This window comes from Camelina sativa, chromosome 15, assembly GCF_030686135.1.
Source record: "Camelina sativa cultivar CO46 ecotype springtype chromosome 15, ASM3068613v1".
NCBI lineage: Eukaryota > Viridiplantae > Streptophyta > Magnoliopsida > Brassicales > Brassicaceae > Camelina > Camelina sativa.
The window spans coordinates 10,303,841-10,328,870 of NC_141894.1; the positions used below are offsets into that span (position 1 = coordinate 10,303,841).

Genomic DNA, 25,030 nt, shown 5'->3' on the forward strand with positions numbered 1-25,030 from the left:
TACACTCGGGCACACACAAGCGACGATCACGAAATATGAAACCATCTTGCAAAACAAATTCTGAACGAATCCCGGCTTGTAAATCTGCCCAAACCCGGCCAAAATAAGGGTCACTAGGATATAAATCACACAACACAGAAAACCCGGGATCAGAAACCTACAAAGTTGCTAGAAGATGACTTCGACGACTCAAAGCATCAGCTACTTTGTTCATACGACCCGACTGGTGCTTGATGACAAACGTGAACTGCTGTAAAAAGGCAATCCAGGAGGCATGACGTGCATAAATCTTGTCTTGACTACCCAAATGTTTTAATGCATCATGGTCCGTGTAGAGAATAAATTCTTGATGAAAAAGATAATGGCGCCAATGCTTGATGGCTTGAACAATAGCATAGAACTCCACATCATAAGTGCTATAACAAGCTCGAGAACCAGCTATCTTCTCGCTAAAGAATGCAACAGGACGTCCGTGCTGACTCAAAACAGCCCCAATGCCGAATTTACATGCATCACAATGCAGCTCAAAGACAACAGAAAAATCCGATAAAGCCAATATTGGAGCTGAAGTCAACTTTTCTCTTATGAGTTCAAAAGCAATATTTGCTTCAGCAGACCACACAAAGGTAGAACCCTTTAGACAATCCGTGAGCGGGGCTGTAATATTACTAAAGTGATGAACAAAGCGACGATAAAACGATGCTAAACCATGGAAACTTCGAACATCATTTATAGTTGTTGGTGTAGGCCACGACCGTATTGCCTCAACTTTGCTTGGATTCATCTCTAATCCCTTGGCTGAGATAAGATAGCCTAAAAACATAACCTGTGGTGCTCCAAAAACACACTTATGTTGAGCGGCAAAAAACTTTTCACGCCTCAAAACACCAAGAACCTCCGCTAGATGTAGTAAATGGCTGGCCAAATCATTGCTAAAAATCAAAATGTCATCAAAATAGACAACAACAAATTTACCAATGAAGGGACGTAAGGCTTGATTCATCACGCGCATAAACGTACTAGGAGCATTGGAGAGACCAAACGGCATAACCATCCATTCAAAGAGACCCTCTCGAGTTTTAAAAGCCGTATTCCATTCGTCACCAGGATTTATCCGAATTTGATGATAACCACTCTTTAAATCCAACTTGGAAAAAATAGAAGCATGTCCAATCTGATCAAGTAAGTCGTCAAGACGAGGAATCGGAAATCGATAACGCACTGTGATTTTGTTAATGGCACGGCTATCAACACACATTCTCCATGAACCGTCTTTTTTTGGAATAAGCAAAGCCGGAACCGCAGTTGGACTTAAACTTTCACGAACATACCCTTTAGCCAAAAGATCTTCCACTTGACGACGCAACTCCTCATGTTCTTGTGGACTCATACGGTAATGGGGTCGGTTAGGGAGTACAGCATTTGGAACGAAGTTGATACGATGTTGGATGTCACGTAATGGTGGTAAATCACGAGGCAAATCAGTGGGAAAAACATCATCGAATTCTTGTAGCAAACCTTGGAAGGGCAAAGAAGGTTCAGAAGACTGCATGCTAGTTGTCGGAGTTGTCACCAAAGCCCACACGGTATCTGTCTCGGATAACTGCGACTCAAAAGTTGCTTTAGGAACAAGCAACAAAGATGTCAACCCTTTAGATGAGGTGATAGCATCTTCAGCCACACAAGAAGGAAGTGCAGACTCAGTATCTTCTTTAGAAGGGAGCAACGTAACGGTGCGATCTCCAAAAGAGAAACTATAGGAGTTAGTACGTCCTTTATGGTGAACATCACGATCAAACTGCCAAGGACGTCCTAATAAAATATGACAAGCATCCATTGGCAATATAGCACAAACAACCTCATCCTTGTAAGAACCGATAGAGAACGTCATCAAAGCTTGACGCGAGACGTTCATTTCATTCCCATTGTTTAACCAGGCAAGCTTGAAAGGAGAATTATGTGGTTCTGTTTTAAGCCCCAATTTACGAACTGCTTCACGAGAAATAACATTAGTGCAGCTCCCAGAGTCGATAATCAGCTTGCAAATTTTCCCATTAATAGTGCATGTAGAACGAAATAACGCAGACCTTAACCATGATTCATTCGGAGCTTTTGGTAGCAAACAATTGCGACGAAGAACCAAACTAATACCTGTATCACCAGAAATTAATTCCTCCATCTGATCTTGAGACTCGGAACCGGAATCATCAAACTGAGGCTCATCAACAACTTCTGTATCATGGGCTAGCAAACCTCGTCGATTTTGGTTGGGACAAGCAGTCTGTCGATGACCAGATTCACCACAACTATAACATCGCAAAGCACCTGTTCGTGGTTGGCGAGATGCAGCAATTGAATCTGACAGAACGGTTGACTTTGGTAACGTAGAACGTGACGATGAAGAAGGGTCGGTGTTGGAAGCAACAGCGGTGTCATTTGCAGCTTGGGGTAACAAACGAGACCGAGACGATGAAGACGTCCAAGGAGACTTGTATTGAAGCTCCATGCCCAACGCTCTTTGATGTGCTTCAGAAACAGAAGTGGGATTGAACTGCTGCAAAGGAATTTGGAGTTGAGTCCGAAGTCCACCAGGAAAACGAGAGACAAGCTGCTCCTCTGTCTCAACCAGTGTCGTTCGAGCAACCATCTCAAAAAAATCAGAGGCGTATTCATCCACTGTTCGCGAGCCTTGACGTAAATTTTGAAGCCTCGTATATAATATCCGCTCATAGTTATACGGGAGAAAGCTACGACGCATATGTTTCTTCATCTTCTCCCAAGAATCAATTTTTGATTTGCTGGAATTGCGACGAGATTCTTTGAGCTGAGTCCACCAAGCCATGGCCCAACCTTTGAACCTTGTTGCCACCAGCGAGACTCTATCACCATCAGGAACCTTCTTAAAGTCCAACACTTCTTCCACAATGTTGAGCCAATCGATAAATTCTTCAGCTTTGGTCGTGCCAGAAAATTCTGGAATATCCAACTTAAAACCAGAATCCCATCTATGAGACCCGTGGTTGTTGTGGACAACGATGTCGTCGTTGTTGTTGCGATGACGGAGCTGACGCTGTTCATCTTGACGTACCGGAACAGCGAAGAGATTTTCATGAAGATCCATGTTGTCCTCGTCAACTTCCGCTTGTCTCTCATGACGAACCCTTGGTTGATTCTGCAACACCGTCGTCAACGCAGCTTCGATGGCGTGTTGAAGAGCATCATGCAAATTGTTCGTGAAGTTCTCCAAGGTTTCACGGAACTCAGCCTTTTGGTCTTCAATCGTAGGTTTGCGGGGAGCCATCGTCGAAGGAAGAACACACACAGGACCGAACCTTGATTAAGGAATCAAAGTGCTGGAATCTGATACCAACTGGAGTAGCGCAAGGATAATAAAGCGAATTCGGTTGTTTAGTCTGTGAATACCCAAACGAATAAGCGATCTTGAACTCGTTGAGAACCTCTGTTCTAGCCGAAGACAAGAGAGAAAAGAGTTTTAAAGCTCTGTTTTTATTAAATCAATGAAAGTTGTTTTACATTCAAAGAACCGATTCTCTTATATAGAGAATAATCAAAGATCTAACCCTTCTTAGAATTGTAAAGTTCCCATTATGCTATAACTAAGATTAAAGGAAAAATACCAATTTGTAATGTTAAAAATAGAAAACTACAGAATAAAGTAAAAGGGAAATCTTCAGCTAAGTCACCGCTTTAACACCCTGCATCAAAAAGGCATCGTCTGCTAGTGTAAGCCATGTTGTTAGCTTAAGAGGCAAGTGCAGAGAAATGAAATCCACGGTGGCGAGAGCTTCACTTAAGCTGACTAAGTCAACACCAATGGCATGTGCACCGTCTGATGTGATATAGGGATCACGAGCAATGACTCGCATACCAAGACCCTTGGCACGGCGAGCAACTTCCGTCCCAACTTTGCCTAATCCCAAAACTGCAAGGGGCTTTCCCACAACATGCTTGTTCCTCTCCAACTCTCCTGCATTGAACTAATTAATTACAGACATTAATTAAAAAGACCATGATGACATAATCCATTAGAAGAGAGTTCCACTAGTTCACAATCACACTACCACACACAAGCTAAGAAGAATCAGACTTTTTTTTGAACTGTAACTTTTTATTAGTTTTTGTAGATTTCTTATAAAGTTTTAAACACTAATAAATATATATATATATATATATATATATATTTATGTTTATTATATATATATTTGAAAACATACATTCTACCCTAGTGACTAATAACAACACTAATACAAATTACTAAAATACATATTGTAATACCTAATTTCTATATTTTTAAAATTATTTTCGTTATTGTATTTTTGATAATTTGAATTCTTTTTGGAACTGTAAATTTTTATTAGTTTTACTTAGAATTTTGTAGATTTATTATAAAATTTGACATTGTGTGTTTTTTTATTGTTGTTGTGGAGAAAAGTGAAGATGAAGATAAAGATGAAGTTGAACTTGATAGAAGAAGATAAATGGTTCAGTTATCGTATAAAAAATAAATTGAGTCAAAGCATTTTGAGTTGGCATTTTGATTTCGAATGGAAATTCACAAATGTGAAAATGGTAGTAAAAGAGGTGAAAAATTGGTTCAGTGATAGATGATAGATATTAGAAATTCATTATAACGTGCATATATCACAATAATCAATGCATCTAAGTGTCCTTCTTTATTTCTTTTTATGTTTTTATTAATTTTGTGAATTGTTTTTTTCTGTTTTTACATTAGATACTACATTGATATATCATACTAAGATTAATTTTTTTATATATATATTTTGTGTGTTTGTTAACAACATACACATTGTATCAATAACAACACTAATACAAATTACCAAAATACATATTATGATCAACCTAATTTCTATTTATTTTTAAAAAATTTTGTTATTGTTCTTTGATAATTTGATTTTTTTTTTTGGAACTGTAAAAATTAATTAGTTTTACTTAGAATTTAATAGATTTATTATAAAAGATGACATTGTGTGTTTTTTATTGTTGTTGTGGAGAGAAGTGAAGATGAAGATGAAGGATGGAGTTGATAGAAGAAGATGAAGTTGAGAGAAGAAGACAAATGTATCAATTGTCGTTTAAAAAATAAATCAAGTCAAAACATTTTGAGTCAGCTTTTTATTTTGAATAGTAATTCACCGAAGTGGAAATAGTAGTAAAAGAGGTGAAAATTTGGTTTAACGATAGATGAAATAGATATTAGCAATTCATTATATAACTTACACATATCACAATAATCAATGCATCTAATTGTCTTTTTTTCTTTCTATTCCACGTCTTTATTAATTTTGTGAATTGTTTTTTTTTTTTTTACATTAGATGCTACATTGATATATCATCATACTTAGATTAAATTTTTTTTATAATTTGTGTTTTGTTAACAACATACATTGTACCCTAGTGACTCAATAACAACACTAATACAAATTACTAAACTATATATTATGATCAACCTAATTTCTATATTTTTAAAATTCTTTTTATTATTGTTCTTTGATAATTTGATATTATTTTTGGAACTGTAAATTTTATTAGTTTTACTTAAAATTTTGTAGATTTATTAGAAAAGTTTTAAACACTAATATATATATATATATATGTTTATTATGTATATATTTGATAACATACATTGTACCCTCTGGAGTTCTCTAAATAGAGTCGGTGGTGAGTATACTTTACTCTGTGATTTATCCCAAATGATTATTTTTCATGCTGTTTTTTATAATAAAAAAAATGTATTTATGTGTTTTCTGTGTAAAATTTTTAGGGTTTAGGCATGGTTACAACCTCGGTAAACCAGAGGCGATCCGACAGGATATAATAACAACACTACTACAAATTACTAAACTACATAGTATGATCAACCTAGGTTTTATATTTTTAAAATTATTTTTGTTATTGTTGTTTGATAATTTGATTTTTTTTTTGGAAATGTAAATTTTTATTAGTTTTACTTATAATTTTATAGATTTATTATAAAAATTGACATTGTGTGTTTTTGTTGTTGTTGTTGAGAGAAGTGAAGATGAAGATGAAGATGAAGTTGATCAAATATATATTGTAAAGATATAAAGCATACATATATGGATGATGTGATCACATAAGTTAAGGAAAAATGCCAAAAAATATACCAAATCCTTTACTTATTTGCCAAAAAAAAAGTTTATTATTGAAGTCTTAAATTACGGTTTTCATTTCGGTTTGCTTAACCGTTCTTGATTTTAATCTGTTATACTATTTACCAATACATACTTGGTTTAGTTCGTAAAGTTCAAAACGGCGTCGTTTGAGTCGTGTCTCCCTTAGATAAACCCAATTTACACCCAAAAAAAAAAAAACTGTTTCTGCGTTTGAATTTGGGGGAAAAGAGAGAAATGAGTTTCCTCAAGCGGTTTGGTTAGTATTTGAACCGAAGTTGACCCGGTGAGGATTTTGGATACACTTCAGTGACAATGTTTGTAATGTTTTTGGATTGTGTTGTTTCATGGCATATGACCTTAAGCAAAGATGTTCTACAAAGAGAAACCTTAATAATAACTCAAACAAAGTTTCATAAGCAAACTAGCAAATCCAATACTGAAAAATCTAAAATCCACTCAAACCATAAGTCAAGCAACAACGACAACAAGAAGCAAGCAAACAGCAACAAGAACAATAGTCTTGATGAAGACACTAAACTGAAAATAGGAAACACATAACTAGCGATTATAATAATAGTCTCAAGCCATTTCAGCAAACTTGGGGGTTTATTATATTACTTAATCTGCCTCAGCGTAAGCAGTTTCGAGATGAGCTTGTTCTGCTTCTCTAACTTCTTTCTCCGTCTTCCTTCCTTTCTTGGACTTGTAGTAAACACTCATGAACGTTCCAACAGCTCTGTACTTCTTGCGGCACTCCTCGTACAACTCACCATTAAACATTCTCCAGAAGCTCTTCTCGTCAAGCTCAGACACCGCGTACTGAGGCTGGAATCCATGGTTCTCGATCAGCCACTTCTCCATCTTACGCACGGCTTCTGATCCATCAAACTGTTCACCTCTTAGAACAGCGCCAGGTGCGTAGTAGACTCCAACGTCAGTGAACATCTGAGCATCTTCTGTGTCTCCTTGTCTGTTCTCGTACTCAAAGCCTGGTTCTGGGTAGATCTGACCTTTGATTGGCTGCTTGAAGAGTTTGTGTGGGCAAAGCCATATTGGATACACCTGAAAAAAAAAGAACAAACAAGTCATGAGTTTGTTAACTAGAAGATGATCAATCACGATATAGAGCTTTTAGTTTTACCTCCATTTCGCGGTGAACCCATTCAAGAGCATCGCCAACTTTGTAAAGAGGAACAAGCATGTCTTGAATAACATGCATATCATGGTAATAATTCCTGATAGCTTCACCTTGAGTGGCCTTAAGAAGAGAGACCTTAGGAGGCATCAACCAACCAAAGAGGAACCTAAACCAGAACTGATCACCAAAAGGAAGAATAAGTTTCCCTTCCCAGTACAAGCACCTTGTGTGTCTGTGGTAGTATTCCCTAGTTGGGATGTACTCAACGAACTGTCCCTTTTTCAAAGCGGTCTGTGCATGTTGGTAGAACCACGGCTTGAACCACCATCCCACATTGTTGATTTTGTTACCTTTCTTCTTGGCTTCTTCTTTAGATGCGTATGTTCCAACCATCATCACTCCTTCAGTTGGGTTGTAAACCATGCCTTCAACGAAATCAGGGATTTTTGACTTGTCACCATCTTTTGGAGCGAAAGAATCAATGTAACCTTGAGCTAAGGCTTGAAGATCTCCCTTGACTGGTATGTAGGTGAGTCTCATGTACTCCTTGATTGGAATAAGCCTGATCTCAGCAGCTACAAGGAGTCCGAGCGTTCCTTGCGACCAAGGGATTGCATAGAAAAGATCTGAATACTCATTATCCCTTGTGGCACGGACAAGTTCCCCATTAGCTAGAACGATCTCGTAAGCCTCAACGGTATCAGCGAACAAACCATAGATGTGAGAGCTTCCTTCAATACCATATCCATTAATGAGTCCACCAACGGTGAGGTCGTCAAGCTCAGCAACAACGGCAAGAGCTAGGTTCATTGGGACGGTGACACGAGAGATCTGTCCCATGTTGACAAGAGGCTCAACTCTAGCAGTCATCTTCTCCTTGTTGATCTCAAGAACGTTACGGAACTCTCCCAAGTCAACCTCGAAATGCCTGGCTCTCTTGTAGTCAACGTTCCTCATTCCAACGGCGATCCACGGCTTACGTGCAGTGCAGACAAGCCCGTCCTTGGCCGCATCCCTATCCTTAAGCCTTTTGATGACTTTCTTGACATTCTCGTCATGTTCCTTCTGGCGTTTCTCAAATGACTTGGACTCCGACCACATGTCCCCGAGGTAGATGAGGAAGTAGAGTGTGGCTGAGAATGGAAGGACGATGAAGATGACAATGATCCATCGGAACTTGACAAAGTAATCAACCCATGTCTTCTTCCTCTTCGGCCTTACAAGTGGTGTCTGAAGATCCGACATGTTGCCGACACTCTCAGATTCCTCTCCTCACTGCATCAAAACAAAAAACAAACAAAATGCAGTAAGTAAACAAACTTTGAAAACATTTAAATCCATCATTGTACAACTCAACAAGTCTCAAGAATGTCAAAAAAATATGCTCAAAGTCAAAAAAAAAATATCGATAAAAACTATGCTCAAAGTCAACTAAACTTGAGAGTTCCAGATCCATCACTTTACAGAATCGATTTGGCTCAAGAAATAAGCACAATAAATCCACCAGAATGTCAAAAATACACTATCGGTGTTAGTTTCTTGAATCCATAAACATTTATATACATGTGCGTGTGTGTGTGTATGCAATTAACTTGAGAGCACTACAGTGTGGACTCCATGAGGGGAAACAGTGAGCTAGTAAACAGAGAGACAAAGAGACATGAAGTTATGCTGTTCTGTAAATATCAGTGCTAAGACCAAAGTGATACACTTGTTGAAAAGACAAGGAAACATAAAAGTACTTGATTTTGGTTCTTATCTTTAGATCTACATATCTAGTCCTCCTATAAAGCCATCAAACACAGTACGTCTCCAAAAAAAAAAAAAAAGATGCAGAGCAAACTTTGAAACTTTGCTTGAAAGACTGAGTTGGGTTAAAGACTCAAACCCCCACATAGTTCACTGGTAGTAAGTATGTCTGGTAGCAACTATGGACTAAGAAGTTCGAGAGATCTAACGGACAAAAAGATGAATCAGAGCAACTGTGAGAGAGGAAGAGAGAGAGTACCTGAAGAATCCAAAGGATGGAGAGAGAGACAGAGAGAGAGAGAGAGGATGAGATGGGGGAAGTGTCTGAAGAGTGAGAGATGGAGAGAGAGGATTCTCTTATAATAAACGTGATTCAAGCCAGCCTTGCTTAATTTGCATTTATCCCACAAAACAAGGTGATTACCATTATTATTATTATTTCTTTTACTATTAATTATAAATATATTAATTTGATAATTTTGAAATTTCTTTATTAAATATGATAATAATGTTTTTCTTGGTTTTGTCTTTTTCTATTTTTTTATAAAAAGCTATAAATATTTGTTGATTTAGCAATTATAACTCAGTCTTTGTTGTAATGTTATCACATGTGTTATGTATAATATTTAGTTATATAGTCAGTTTTATAATATTTAATTAGAAGATTTACTGCTAATAAGTAGGTAAAAGAGAATTAAAAAAAGGCAAAAATCTAGCAGTTTTAATTTCTTTTAAATAGGAAAATTACCTTTGTTTAGAAAATATTTTTTTCTTTTGGTATAAGTTACAATAAATTAAGAGGTATCCAAAGCCTGCAGTGCAAGACATGTTTCAAATGAAGAAAACTTATACAGTATATATGATATTATTTTTTTCTTTCTATATGCATTTTTTAAGGGTAGATTGTATTGAATTTTGTTTTCTAAATGCAAGTGAAGAAGTCCTCTACTTGTTTTGTTAATAATGTACCTAAAGCATATGCCAAAGTTTCTAAACTAGCCTATCCAATATTTGTTTATTGGCAAACATGTTTTAATTATTATACAACTTTTCATATCATAATAGCTTATATGAATACATCTCAAACATTTCGTTTTGATACTTTCTACAGGTGACAGTGGTGGATATGTCATGATTGGAGCAAAAATATTTTGGACATTTATCGGAAAACATCAAAGGTAATTAAAAAAAGTCGTTTTCTATGGGAATCTGCCACACAATTACAATGTCCATGTTTTTCATCAGAATTCAAAATATGAAAATTATTGGTACCATTATTAGTACCAACATAATAATGGTAACGAAGAAGAAGAAGCTATCATGTTGTTTATTTGGTTAGATTGCTCTAAATATCTTACACTATATAACAATACAATTTGCGCTCAGGATCTGTTAAAAAAAAAAAAGTTTATGCAGTAAACAGAATAATATCCCCTTGAACTATAATTAAATCAATGACTTTTTTAAAAAAATTGGTTACACTTTAAAGTACTCAATTGCTCAAAAAGTTTTGTTTTTATTGTCACCAAAAGTAATTGCTTTTTTGTAAAATATGTTTTAAGACAAATAATTTACAGGGATGATGGCCTGTTTGAGAAGGACATCCAGCTCTTGCAAAATCTCACAAACTATATTTTAATATATTTGAAAATCAGAAGAAACTATATTTTACATATGCCAACTATTCATACTCTCACATTTACAACTACCAGTCATATTTCAATGGAAGTGTTTAGAATCTTTTTCCATTTTCTTTTATTTGAGGAACTACTCTCACTCATTTTAACTTTTAACTTCAATTTTTGTATACAACCCATACATATAGACAAATTTATAAAAACAGCAATTTTTGTTTTTATTTTATTTTTGGTCAAACTATCGAAATTTGGTTAATCGAAAATTGGTATGGCATAAAGTGCAAGCTAATCAATCAGTGACACCAATATTTATATAATATATAGTTTATATACACCAATTTGTTTTTTGTTTTTATTTATAAATCCAACACAAGACATTACTGTTTTGGTCCAAAGCAAATCAACGCATGCGTCATTTCAGCATCAACAAAAAACCGTTTTTGTCCATTTATTTTTTTCTGTACTGATTTTACTTCGTAGCTCCATAATTTAGAAATAAGTGTGAAGAAAACTTATATGAAGAATATTAATAGTCATTTATGAAATATTGGGGTGCATAATTAATGAATGACTAAACAATTAATTATAGTTCTATAGAAAATATGTACATTGTTAAAAAGTGGAGAAAGAAAAGGACAAATGAGAACGGAGAAACCAAAGAAAGAGAGTTGAAGATTAACAAAACTAAAACTAAACTAATCTAGAAACGAGGACTGTCCACCTCCACATGTGCCTGACGTGATCTCAACTCCTTCACGTGATTTCTCTCCCTCATTTTTGTTTTTAAAGTATTATTTTTCTCACTTATTAATCCCTTTTTATCATTGTTTTCTTCTGCACTTCCTTTTCATTACTGATTTTTCATTTTTCTGAAAAATCTCATTATTTAAAGCACCAACGATCTCGTTTTTATTTTATAAAACTGGTTTACTTTTGTTAATGTTCTTTGATTTGCATAAGTTCTTCAGATCTAATCGTCCTCTTAACGTGCAATTAAGTAATGCATCTGGAACACGTTAATCTGTAGGTTGCATTCGTGTTTAACATTATATATATAACCCCATGATTTGAGCAGTATCAAAATCAATTATTCCAAAAACATAATCTTTTGGTTTTCGCGACTTCTCTTTATTAGACGTATTATATATATTGTTATCGTACTCTGTAAAATTTTAACGGAAACATGTTACCTCAACATTGAAAAGACATCTTCTCAACAAGACAATGACATGGAGACTTCCTGCGCCTTTGGCTTGTTGTTTAAAGCCCTGAGAAAAACAAATTCATAGACCAAAAGTATTAATATTTCCACCCTGTGCAAGTGTGTAGCAACAACGAATTGATCCTAGAGAGAAAGGCGATGCAGACATTTCACGGTTTGTAAGATTATTGTAATCTGTAAATTGCTATACGCAAACACCAAAACAAAAGATTCATTCATATCATAGCTATAGAGAGGCCTATAGTGTACTGAACTGTGTTCCCTACGTTGCGGGTTGTGAAATACTATTTCAAACAAAATAAAGCAAGGTGTTTAATATCTTCCCTTCACCAGACGGGCTCATAAAGATGAGTAGATTGGGAAGAAAAGAGATTAGCTATTTGAGAGACATGAAGAACTTTAAGATCTTCCTAACATGATTCAACATGACCAAGATTGAAAGCCAATAAACCAGGGAAACAAACAGAAGATGAAAATGTACCTTGTTTAGACGGCGCATCGATATCCCCATTTAACCTTTTGCTGCTGCTCCAAAAAGCATACCAATGGCAGAATATTACAGTTGCTGTATCCAACAACAGGAACAAAACTAGAAGACGAACAAGAAAAAGCTAAGTGAAAAAACTCATTACTACTTCTAAGTGTAAACTTCCACACTTTTCTCAAGCCTACAAGTTGGTGACTGCTAATAGCAGGTGTCTTCGTGCAATGTGTAATGGAATCCTTGCAGAAAAATTAATCTTTATTTGAACAGAGAATAATTGTTCTCATGTACTATAACACGTTGATTCACAGTTGTAAGAGATTGGGTGAAATGGACCCTAAAACTTTGTCTCGCCAATAAGCGCCCCTCTTCTAAATGCATTAGAATGTAAACACAAAACTGTGACCTCGTTATAAGCCATCTCTAAGGCCGGGAAGAGAAAATTAACCAACCTGCCATTAGATAAGTGGCTTTGGTCAGTCAATCAACAATAGGACACTAATAAATGCAAACTGCAGAACAAGACTATGACACATTAAATAGAAGACTAGCCAGATCATTGCGCAAATTGCACAATCTTTAAAATACACCACAATGGTTTTTACGTTTCTACTGTAAATAGTAATGCCAGATTCTCAGTATCGTCTCAATTACAGAAACTTTGGTTCATCATTTTCAACTTAGTGGGCATAGTTTTATCTAAATGGCAACTCCTTTTCGAGTATATATAAAGCCAAAACAGAAATTACGCCAAGTAAAAATCGACACAGTGATTCCAGAAAAGATTGCAAGGTTGGTTCTCAACTATACCCAGAGATTCCATATGTACTCAATGAATTCGACTGATATAGGCAGAACTCACAAAGTTCTCATTTCTAGGTTCACAGACTTACTTTGGCAAAATAAATCGCTAGTGATCCATACAACACCATGTTACGGGTTGAAGAAACTCGAGCCGCCCATATTGATAGCAACGAGCGCCAGTACAGAAGTGATTACACTGAACCACAACAATGCTAATCCTGAAAAGAAAGCTTATTAGTTTTAGAACAAGCAACCATAGAAACAAAATCATCATAAGACAGAGCCTCCATATACCTCCATCACCAATAGAACCTCTATCGGCATCCGCATTTTTCACTTCTAAATCTGATATGTCCCCACTGGCAGGATCTTTCGGTCGAGATTTTGAGTCCGCCCCAGCCTTTGAAGGAACTGGTGTCACGCTTGATTCACCATCATCAAGTTTATTGTTCCCAGCTTCTGATGAAACTATGCCTTGAAACTCCTCACTCAAAATCAATGCAGACAGCACGTTCATAAATGACTCTTGATTAATATCATCAGAAGGAATCTTGTCATTCTGTACGAATGACCTAGGTTCTTCCGAATCAGACATTTCATCATCAGAAGCATCTGCATAAGTGGCTTTTGCGTTGCGTTTATCATCTTCTTCATCCTCCACGTATGCTTTGTATGTAAGCCGGAGTAGTATTTCTCCAGCAGATCCCTTTCCGAACAAACTCCAACCACCTCGCAAACTAACAATTTTGTCTGTAGGAACAGTATCTGGCAGTGATTCAAGGTCAACCTGGATGTATAATAAAGTAATAAGGTTATGTAGACAGAAAATTTGTTATTCATCTTTTCCTGGTAATTTATGTAGAGTCGCAGATTAATAGGTAAGCAATAGTGACAATGTTATCAGAGCAGAGGCACTACTCAAACTACAGCATCAATAAACAATTATATGCGTTGTCAGGTTTTGTGCAGAAAACATGTGAATTAGTTGAATAGAAGCCGGAATTGGAATTGTGCCAAGAATAGCTAAGTGAATAAAGGTGACCTTTCTATACTGACAAGAAGATCAATAACCGATAAGATGCGTAACCTGAACAATGAGGTGACATACTCGCATAATACCAGGTACTACTAATACAGCAACGGCATTGTCATTGGCAACTATTGTTCACCTACTGTTTTTCTTACTCATTCAATCTGCATAATTTACATCATAAATTAACAGCAAGCTGCTATATAGCATTTCTGATAGTTCTCAGTCTCATCTTCTCAATTCAAACCCTTTAGTTGAAACATTGTGCAGAGAATAACAGGATTGGTTAAAAAGGCTAGCCACTGAAGTAGACAATCATCATCTTAAGGAATCATTTATGTTAACATATTGAGCTATTCTTTTGCAGATTACAAATAGAAGAAATAGAAAGGTAATTTACCTCTCCGCTACCAATAGCCATATCGGCAAATCCAAGACAGTCGTTGACTTCAATTTGTAACACTTGCTCTCTAGGATTTGAAACAAGGAATTGGAAATCCTGACCATATTTATGATAGATAAATTTGAGCAATTTAACAAATACTGATTCACCACCAGATTATGAATAAGCCATTAAGATATAGTAGGCAGTTCAACCTGATTCCAGATTGGCTGACCAGGAGCCCCAAACACTGTAGTTTGACTGTTCTTTTTACTGCGGATAACTTGATCACCTATTCGTAAAATAACATATGGATCTGTTCTACCTGTTACAAATTATCAAACAAAATATACTGAATGAAGGAACATGTAAAGTGATGAAGAATTCACTAAATCTGCTATAGTATTAGTATATCTGGTTTTTAAGTTCAACGAATTCAAATGAGCTTACGGGTGTATATAGACAATACAACAACACAGACCGCTAGAGAACAATGAATTGAAGAAGAAAAAGACTGTGGAGCGAGTATAACTTACCAGAGAACATGTATGGAAGTTTCTGGGCATTTACAAGAGTAACAGACAGTTCCCCAATAAAATCCTTGTTCCCTTCCTGCATTTCTCCCGATTTTAAGTCTTCTGAAACAGGCCCAACAGCTTTTCCTTTCTGGAAATCCAAGACAATTTTCTTTGGGCGGACAAATAATCGAGGCAAATCTTCTGTCAGCAGTTTGGTCAAGAACCTGAGCGAGATGAAGCAAAGTAAGGAGGAAAGAAACTGATACATCCAAAAATCAAGGAGGATAAACAATCAACAAATGGCAAATGCTAAAATGAATACCAGTATCTGATCAAAACCATGCAGTATTGCAACTTAATGTAATGCTCCCAAAAATCACAGAAGAAATGAAAACAAACATATAGCTAAAAGAAGTTACAAAACTACTCTCTACAACTTTAAACCTCATCTGAACAGGAAACAACTTATCAAGTACAAAGCGCTTAAACCAATCCAGTATTGAACCATTGATTGAAAAAAAAATAAGGATCGGCAAGACTTACATTGATAAAAGAGGAATTCCTGATGTCATCATCCAAAGCATTCATGCAAAAAAGACGAAAATGATATGAGCAGGTGATAATGTACATCATCGTAAAACTAGAGGAGATGTCCTTCCACATTATTCTGGGAAAGTTAATAGTATAACCTTGGTCAACAACTTAACAATAACCAAATAATTGATAGAGTATTATTATTAACTCATACCCATTACATTAAACAATCGGAATGGTGCAAGCTCAAATTTGATCTTTGGAAGTGATACAAAAGCCCATGATGCTGCTCCAACCCAAGGCGCAGAGGGAATCAATCTTAATTTAACCCATAGCTCACCGTCAATGTCAAAATCCCGAATACCGACTGGCACGACTACTGGAATAATACCAAATTTTAAAGAGAGCTTTAACAACATCCGAGCACCACCAGTATACCGAAGACCAATCTGGTACCTATAAGAAGAAACATAAGAGCATAAGCAACCTTCAACTGAGCCGTGAACAGTTTGGAGTATCCAAGCTCCAAACGAACCAACAGAGAGAAAACTTCCAAGATGCAGTGAACAGTAGTGTATCACATCCGTAGGATTTATGCCCAAAAATATCACTGATGTCAAAAGTTACATACCCTCGAATCAAATTTAAAACAAACCTAAAATAAAACTCACTAAAGCTTCCACAATAACAACTGAAACCAAGTAAGAACAATCCCACCATTTGATCCACCAACACAATGGGATTGTTACCTAACATATGAGAGACCAAGTATCATAGGCAATAGCACCAAGGTACAAAACTTACTGCAAGTCATTGACACGGCGAGATGTCCTCCTCTCAACATTTCTAACAGACAAAGGCTCATCCCCAAGAGAGAACTGCTTGATCTCAACTCTCTGCACATAATCTGGCTTCTTCAAATCATCAATAACTGGTTGCAACAATCCAACAAGCCAATTCTCAATCCCACCTCTATAAACTTTCCAAAGCTTCACCACCACCATGTTAACCCACTCCACAGACTCTTTCCTTTGTAAATCTTTCTCAAGTGACAGAGAGAAGCTAGTTGGAACCTGTGGCCATGTCCCTTGTCCTCTTTGGCCTACGTCATTGCTCATCTGTCTCCGCCTCTTTCTCCATGTCCATAGCTTGTCACAAAGAACACCAACAAAGAAGAAGAACGCGAACAAACCAATCGCATCACGACTAATAGGTGGTGATGGGAGTGGATGGATTGTACCTAGCTGAGTCCTGAGCTTATCCACAATCGGGTCTTCTCTAAAGCTAGTGAAATTGGTTTGGTTACCCTTAATTACAGACTCCTGCGACGATTCTTCTTCATCCTCGAATTCATTGGAGAAACGAGTGACCACAAGACTTCTTGAAGCTCTTCTCGCTGAATCCGCTAATTTTATGTTCTTCGTATCGCTACTGCGAATTCCGCTGGTAACAAACCTCAAATTCGAATTAGAATGAACTCTGAACTTCCGACGGAGGACCCGTCTCTTCGCGAATCCATCGCAAAACACAATCAGGCCGCCGTGCTCTAATTTAGAGCACGGACATAACATACGACGAGACACATAAGCGTGGGACAAATCGAAACGAGGACAAGAAGAAGATTGTAGATTCATTTATCAATCGGTTATTCACCAATGACACCTAATTGACGCATCTCTCCGCCGACGACACAGCCAGAAGAACGCACATAAAACATACACAATAACGAATGTCTCACAGCAGCGTGAACACTGAACACAACAACACACGGTAGCAGCGAAACTTGTATAATAAACCCTTAGGGTTTCGGATAAGAAAATTTCAAATCGATAAGAGACAAGGGAGGGAGGGATTGGCAGAAGATTGGAGAATGCAGTGATGATCGGTGGAGAGTCTATCGTGTATCGTGCCCCCCTTTCTTTTTGTATCTATGCGACCCAGAAGAAGAAGAATATGCGACTTATAATAAAGCCCTCTCTGAATTCAACTTATTTTTTTTTTATGCTTTGCTTTTTTTTTTGGTGGAACGCGTTATACGCGCGTTATTAAAATAAATTGTGTTCCCTTTTCTTATTGGTAAATTGAAAAAAAAAAAACTATATGGGCTAGTCATTCTTAATTTAGTCTATCATCAGTTCAATACGTTAGAAAATCTTGGGTATCGTATTGGTATCTTGAGAGGTCGGCGACCTAACAACTAGTTCGTAATACTTTGCTTTTTGGATTCTTCCACATTTGGGTCCGAGTCGTCGGCACCTCAGCCACACTTTTATGTTCCATATAATAAAAACGAAAATGGCTTTAACATCAATTAGCTAATGGCTCAGATTCCTCCGACCATAGCGAGTGGTAGGTGTGAATACATGTTCTCACTTCCCAGTCAGATATATATGATTGAAAGATACGGTTTAATAAATAAAACTAAAAAGGGTTGATGTTGAAATCCAATGGCTGCTACTAATTGTTTGAAAAATTGATTCAGTTTTATGATTCGATCGTCTATATTCCTTAACTGTACAAGAACCCATCGTTTCGTTGACTAATTTTTGGTGGTATAACATTGATTTACCTATGTGAAGGCCAGGGTTTGGCAAAACATAGTTTAAAAAATATCTTTCAAGTAATACCAATCATAATTGACTATTGTGATTGCTTACAAGTTACAACGATAGACAAATATTGTATGACGTTCCATTTCATACATTCCCAAAATTAATATATATGAGCTATACGGATCTCTTGGTTATAAAAAGAAACATGTTTATCAAGTGTTGTTTTCTCAGGTCAACTTTCGAATCCTTCTTAAAGTTTGAATAGGCTTTTTCTATACACTTTTTTAATTAAAAACATTAACAACGTGCGCAGTCAGTCGTATAACATAATGTACGTCAAAGGAAGGAAACACACTTACACACATAACTGCGGTGGGTAAAATCTACACAGATAAACAAACTGGGCCATCCTGAAATTGATCTTAAAATATAAGGTCTATTCCAGTAAATAATAAAACACATCCTTCCTTTTTTTGTTCCACGGGACGTAAAATCTCAGCCGTCCATCGTTTCAATCATCCTACGATCTATCTATACCGTCGGCTGAAGTACGTCCTCTCCTGAATCGGGGAACAGCGACTTCTGTGATTCCTCCACTCACCTAAACCCTAACTTCTTTGTTAGCGTCGACGAAACCGCCGGCGATTTCTTCTCGGCGACTGTTACTTGATACCGCTACATATCTACTCCGATGCAAGGGGATAATCCAGCGGAACCGCCGTATACGACGGCGGTATCTACTGGACAGGGTATCTCCGTCCGTCCTCCTCCAAGTGGTCCAGTCTTGGCCAACGCTTCGAGCGTCTCTCCAGGCATTCAATCGGAGCTGAAGGAGCAACCCTCTATGTCTGTATGTTGTTCATTCTCGATTCTGATTGTTTACATATCTTGGTTCATCTTGAATGCTGTTATACTCCTAGAGAGGCTTTATCTTGGTTTTAGTTCTTGTTTTTGATGTGGTTTTGAGTAGAACCTTATACAAGAACGTGTGGTATACTGAATTACAATTACAGAAGTGTTCTTTATTATTAGATGAATTCATGTCTTTAGATAGGGTATGTACGCCAACACCAGCTATGAAAATCTTTCTCGCTTATTGAGTATCGAAATTTTGGGTCATTCTGATTAAAATTCACTAATAGACTTTGTCATTGCTTAACCTTGTTTGGTATATGCTTTGAACTCATGTTGATTTATTTGTATTCAGGTCGTTTCCATTTAGTCTCTAAATTAGTTCCCTGCTGTATTTTTTTGCTGTTGTGCAGATTGCTAATACAGGTTTTGTCTCTCAGTCTGTTCCGTCTTCTGTTACTGCACAATGGAGTTCCAATGCAGCTGCCTCATCAAATGTTAATCCGCCCATGCTACAAAATCTGCCTTTTGGTCGACCAGGAACACTCGCCCCTCCTGGACTAATGATATCTCCGCCTGCTTTTCTTGGTTCCAACCCTTTTTCTACAACTCCAAGACCCGGGATGTCTGGAGGTCCTCCGCAAGTCAACCCTTTTAATCGTCCCCACATGTATCCTCCATATCACTCACAGCCTACAATGCCTGGAGCGCCTCAAGGAGTGTGGTTGCAGCCCCCTCCTATGGGTGGTATTCCCAGGGGACCATTTCTATCACGTCCTACTCCCTTTCCTGGTTCATATCCATTTCCAGTTCGTGGAATCTCTCCTAACGTACCATATTCTGGTTCTCAACCTCTTGGTGCCATTCCTATGGGAAGTGTTGGCAACGTTCATGCATTACCAGGTCATCAGCTTGATAAATCTCCCGGACAAACAGAAGCACTCTCAGGAATCGGTATGCTCGAGGTTTCATGATAGATTACTGATCCATGTAAGAGCTGTTTGACCTTAATGGTTATTCTATTTAGTCTACATACCCTTTATCAGGATCATCTTGTATTTTGCAGATGACAGAGCTGGGACTCAACCAGTAGGGAATCGGTTGGATGCCTGGACTGCACATAAATCAGAAACAGGAGTAGTTTACTATTATAATTCCGTTACAGGGCAATCGACCTACGAAAAGCCTCCTGGTTTTGGAGGGGAGGTGAGTATAGCTGATTACATAGCTTGTTCATTAGTATGTCTATTCCATACACAATTGATATCATATCCTGGCTATTCCCTTCACGACATGTCACTTAGGAGAGTTCGTGTCTATAATAGGTATTTGCATTTTTGGTGTTTGTGTCAAAGTTTAAAATTATAATAGGACTTTGATTTAGATTATTTTGAAAGTCATAGATGTCATATGTTCATTAGCTGCTGAAAATTCTCTATTTTCTGTGACTTATATTTAGTATCCAAATTTGGTTTACATATACTACCACAGTTGTGAAGTTGCTTAAGATTGTCGAGTTACATTATTGCAGTAATCTTGTTGTAAGAGCATCTAATTTGTTTCAAAGTGCACCTTAAGTTATTCACAGGCCGTATATATGGTTTTCTTGCGATTTGATGCTACGACAGATGAAGGATATTTGTCTGATTTTACCTTGATAATGCATGCACATTATCTTCATGTTTCCCTAATCCTTAGAGTTTTTAAGCAATTTGTAATCTATACTTTTTTCTTAACTTTTGCAGCCTGATAAAGTGCCGGTGCAGCCAATTCCTGTTTCTATGTGAGTTCTCAGATTTAGGCTTTCTATGATAAAATTTGTTGTCATATTTTTATTGATACATGTTAGATTGGTTAGTCTGAGACATTATATCGTTTTATTACTCGTGTATGAATCTTTTACTAGGTCGCCAACTATCTCATTCCCATGAAATCAATAAATTTATATTTTGTTAAGTAACATCCAGCCTGCTAAAGTATGTACAGCTTATACAGATCTCATCTGACTTGTACCGAATGTAGGGAGAATTTACCTGGGACGGATTGGGCTCTTGTGTCCACAAATGACGGCAAAAAGTATTACTACAACAATAAAACAAAGGTTAGCAGTTGGCAAATTCCGGCAGAGGTGAAAGATTTGGAGAAGAAACCGGAGGAGAGGGCTGTGGAGAGTTTAGCTTCTGTGCCTAGTACTGATTTAACTGAAAAGGGTTCTGACCAAGCAAGTTTGAGCGCACCTGCTATTAGCAATGGAGGCCGGGATGCTGCATCTCTAAAAACTACAAATTTTGGTTCGACTGCACTGGATTTAGTGAAAAAGAAACTACATGATTCGGGAGTGCCTGTCTCATCTACGACAACATCTGAAGCAAATGGTGGTAAAGCAATTGAGGTCACACCAAGTGGAGAAAGTGGAAACGGTTCGGGTAAGGTAAAAGATGCTCCTGAAGCTGGTGACCTTTCTGATTCTTCTTCAGATTCCGAAGATGAAGATAGCGGACCATCGAAGGAAGAGTATTTCAAACAGTTTAAGGTACTGTCGCCTGGATCTGTGAATAGCGCTTGTGATACTCTTATTTGTCTTTTTCGATGTAGGGTGTGGTATATATATCTTTTATCATGTTTTTCTTTCTGCTAGTTAAATTTAGCCATTCAGAAGCATTCTAGAGAAGAAGAGAACATCTTGCATTGAAATTTTCCTCTGTAGATGGATCTTGTTGGTATATCAGAATGTCATACTGCTTTGCATGTTTCAAGCATTGAAATTTTTGTATATGGATCTTGTTGAAATACTGGAATGTCGTAATTCTTTGCATGTTTAATTATCATTGATAACGGTGCCAACTTTTAGTGAAAAACATGAAATTATCCAAATTGAAGTTTATTCTCTAATATCTTGTTCCTTATTACTGTATCCTTGCAGGAAATGCTGAAAGAGAAAGGAATAGCACCGTTTTCTAAATGGGAGAAGGAATTGCCAAAAATTATCTTTGACCCTCGCTTTAAGGTGTGTCAAACCTAAAGATCGACACCATATTTTGATATATTTTCCTGTTTTTACATTTCACGTCTATGTTTCTTTCCTTGGATTCGCTTGCAACTTGTACATTTCCAGTTAGTTCTTTGCAATATTAGCTACGTAAAGCTTTGACGATTTAGAGCCATTATGCTTTATTGTTTATCCACCCCACCCAGAAACATTGTGATGCTGAGGAACTAGTGATGTGTTAATTTTTCAGTTTTCCTATCATTTCGTTTTTCTTTCAAGCAATACCAAGTCATTCTGTTAGTAGACTTTTTTAATTATGTATTTATATGGAGAGTTCATTTTTCTTTCAGGCAGTACCAAGTCATTCTGTTAGAAGATCTTTGTTCGAGCAGTACGTAAAGACACGCGCTGAAGAAGAACGTAGGGAAAAGCGTGCTGCTCATAAGGCAGCTATTGAAGGTTTCAGGCAGTTGCTGGATGAAGCGTCTACGGTAAATCATTTTAATGAACTGAATTTATTTGTACTTTGGATGTCCTAAAATATTATTATTATTTGGTTTGGGATGTTCTCAATTTCTATATCCCTTGTGGGAATTTATTATCATCCTGATTTTTTCCAGGACATTGATCAACACACTGATTATCGTACTTTAAAAAAGAAATGGGGGAATGATCTCCGGTTCGAAGCACTTGAGCGGAAGGAACGGGAGGCTTTGCTGAAAGAAAGGTACCAATCTATATCTTGCGATCATATATTATTTATGTAAAAAAGTTTTCTTATAACCTTAAATTTTACACTGGATGTGTCTTTCCCTGTTGCTTTGTTTTTTTTTTTTTTTTTTTGATTTTAGAGAAGGATTTCTTCTCTAATGCTTATTATGTTCTCTTTGACTAGTTTGTTAGATGTGTGACCGGTTCATATAGAGTGCTCACAGAAAATCCTGGGTTTGCGGTTAAACCAAAATAGTAGGCTTAGCTAGATGTTGATTGTGCAGGCAGCCATGCTTTATTTCCCTCACATTTTATTTAAGAGGCGACTTATAGTTTTTTCATGTAATTTGTATCTGTATTCTCTTTATCACAGTTGTTGTGTTAGTAAAAAACTTCACTGTTTCTTAAAAAACAATTAAATGTTTCTAACGAACATGTTTACTTTGTTAGTGTAATTGCATGTAACTGCAGTGGATCTTTTTTCGGAAAGTTTTTACCTGTACAGTTGACGTGCCCGTTATGGGTTTTTGAGTGTCTTATAGTTATTTTCTGTCTTGGCTCTTATATTTTCCCTGTTTATGTTGCAGAGTCCTTTCTTTGAAACGGACTGCTGAACAAAAGGCACAAGAAATTCGCTCAGCTGCTGCCTCTGATTTTAAGACAATGCTACGTGAAAGAGAAGTACCAATAAATTCACATTGGTCCAAGGTAGGTAGCAGATTTTTGTTTCTACCCTTTGCAAATAAGAGAGATAGAGTCTCGAAATTTTCAGGAACTTATGCTGTTTGAGGAAATTATAATATTTTACTTGTCAAAGTAACTAGTATTAATTTTATGTGTCTCATCTCTTCTATAATTCATCCTTTGATTGGCACCATTTTTAACTGGTTAGCATACTACATACTACTACAACCTAAATGATATTTTTCTCTCCTGTTTGGTTAGGTGAAGGATAGTCTGAGAAATGAACCAAGATATAGATCCGTTGCGCACGAGGACAGAGAGGTTTTTTATAATGAATACATTGCTGAGCTAAAAGCTGCGAGAAGGGGAGATGATCATGAGATGAAAGCCAGAGACGAAGAGGTAAATTAACATTGGATACAAAATTATTTGCGGATACAAAAAATTTGGATCTCTTTGTTTATGTTTCTGGAATACGACATAAAAATGATGATTTTCTGGCCATAAATTGGGGAAACTATATAGACACATGTATAAACGTCTTTGTGATTCCTGAATTCAGGACAAACTGAGAGAACGGGAGCGTGAGTTGCGGAAACGCAAAGAAAGAGAAGTGCAAGAGGTGGAAAGAGTACGACAAAAAATTAGAAGGAAAGAGGCAAGCTCCTCTTATCAAGCTTTGTTAGTGGAAATAATCAGAGACCCTGAGGTATTTCTACTTCTTTTACGTAGCCATCTAAAGATAGTTTCTTTAACTCTGTGGGAATTCTGATTGGTCAATCTTTCTTTGCTACCTTCTTCAACATCTATAAGGCATCCTGGACGGAATCTAAGCCAAAACTTGAGAGGGATCCGCAAAAACGCGCCTCTAATCCAGATTTAGATCCTGCTGATAAAGAGAGGCTATTCCGTGATCACGTAAAGTCATTGTATGAGGTACATGTACTACTCATCTGTAAACCTTACCGAATTAAACCAGCATTTTGCTGCATTAAGATCAGAACAAAACTGAAGACGCTTTTCGTCTTCTCTCCTTTTTGGGTATATATACTTTGGTTGCCTATTTCATCTAAACAACTTTTAATTGTGTTTCACAGCGATGTGTTCATGACTTCAAAGCTCTTCTTGTTGAAGCCTTGTCATCTGAAACTGCTTCTCAACCAACAGAAGACGGGAAGACTGTTCTTAATTCCTGGTCAACGGCTAAACAAGTGCTAAAACCCGATATCCGCTACAGCAAAATGCCGAGGGATGATAGGGAAGCCTATTGGCGACGATATGCTGAGGATATCTCGAGGAAACAGAAACAAGAAAACTATCAAGAGGAGAAACATAGAGATTACAAGACCTAGAAAACCGTAGATCAATAGGCTTGATATGTTGTGAAAATAGATTCTGTCATGTTGGTTCTTTTCCTGTCTAAGTTTTGTTTTGATTAACTGAAAAAAAAAAGTTTACTTCGTTTGATGTTTTCTACTAAATTTTTCTGAACAGTATTGTGTTTTTTAGTCAAAATATATGATTTGGTAAGATCTTAAGATTTGTTTTTGCTTTGTCCCAAACTCCCA

The 25,030-nt window shown here is 36.9% G+C and overlaps 4 protein-coding genes and 1 long non-coding RNA gene across 8 annotated transcripts; 2 read left to right on the forward strand and 3 right to left on the reverse strand.

Annotated features, from left to right (window-relative positions):
* Nucleotides 1–157: 157 nt before the first annotated feature.
* Nucleotides 158–3,301, reverse strand: LOC147926464 (uncharacterized). Its single transcript, XM_087487073.1, has one exon. It carries the CDS (start codon nt 3,299–3,301, stop codon nt 158–160), a length of 3,144 nt encoding a protein of 1,047 aa, XP_087343199.1.
* Nucleotides 3,302–6,589: 3,288 nt separating this feature from the next.
* Nucleotides 6,590–9,500, reverse strand: LOC104746381 (delta(24)-sterol reductase). The gene is made up of 3 exons (XM_087488626.1): nt 9,323–9,500; nt 7,318–8,589; nt 6,590–7,238 (listed from the first exon to the last, which is right to left on the reverse strand). The coding sequence occupies exons 2-3, from the start codon at nt 8,557–8,559 to the stop codon at nt 6,795–6,797; spliced, it is 1,686 nt and encodes a 561-aa protein (XP_087344752.1). The 5' UTR covers nt 8,560–8,589; nt 9,323–9,500; the 3' UTR covers nt 6,590–6,794.
* A 363-nt stretch (nt 9,501–9,863) lies between these two features.
* LOC147926465 (uncharacterized) lies at nt 9,864–10,921 on the forward strand. Its single transcript, XR_015582331.1, has 3 exons — nt 9,864–9,916; nt 10,175–10,241; nt 10,641–10,921. It is a non-coding gene; the product is annotated as an uncharacterized LOC147926465 (long non-coding RNA).
* A 1,613-nt stretch (nt 10,922–12,534) lies between these two features.
* LOC104746379 (uncharacterized) lies at nt 12,535–17,837 on the reverse strand. Its single transcript, XM_019236867.2, has 9 exons — nt 16,479–17,837; nt 15,889–16,130; nt 15,684–15,702; nt 15,159–15,364; nt 14,838–14,947; nt 14,641–14,739; nt 13,505–13,997; nt 13,300–13,428; nt 12,535–12,858 (listed from the first exon to the last, which is right to left on the reverse strand). The coding sequence occupies exons 1-8, from the start codon at nt 17,306–17,308 to the stop codon at nt 13,340–13,342; spliced, it is 2,088 nt and encodes a 695-aa protein (XP_019092412.1). The 5' UTR covers nt 17,309–17,837; the 3' UTR covers nt 12,535–12,858; nt 13,300–13,339.
* Nucleotides 17,838–18,577: 740 nt separating this feature from the next.
* On the forward strand, nt 18,578–25,000 carry LOC104746382 (pre-mRNA-processing protein 40C). Of its 4 annotated transcripts, none has more exons than XM_010467844.2 (13): nt 18,578–19,076; nt 19,492–20,032; nt 20,145–20,284; nt 20,824–20,861; nt 21,101–21,611; nt 22,002–22,085; nt 22,418–22,558; nt 22,688–22,794; nt 23,366–23,486; nt 23,724–23,864; nt 24,025–24,171; nt 24,276–24,398; nt 24,560–25,000. In XM_010467844.2, exons 1-13 carry the CDS (start codon nt 18,918–18,920, stop codon nt 24,812–24,814), a joined length of 2,508 nt encoding a protein of 835 aa, XP_010466146.2. In that variant the 5' UTR covers nt 18,578–18,917; the 3' UTR covers nt 24,815–25,000. The 4 variants fall into 4 exon arrangements, with proteins under 4 accessions (XP_010466146.2, XP_087344754.1, XP_087344755.1 ...); XM_087488628.1 differs by having other exon boundaries at nt 18,596–19,076; nt 19,492–20,068; XM_087488629.1 differs by having other exon boundaries at nt 18,728–19,072; nt 19,492–20,068.
* Nucleotides 25,001–25,030: the final 30 nt, after the last annotated feature.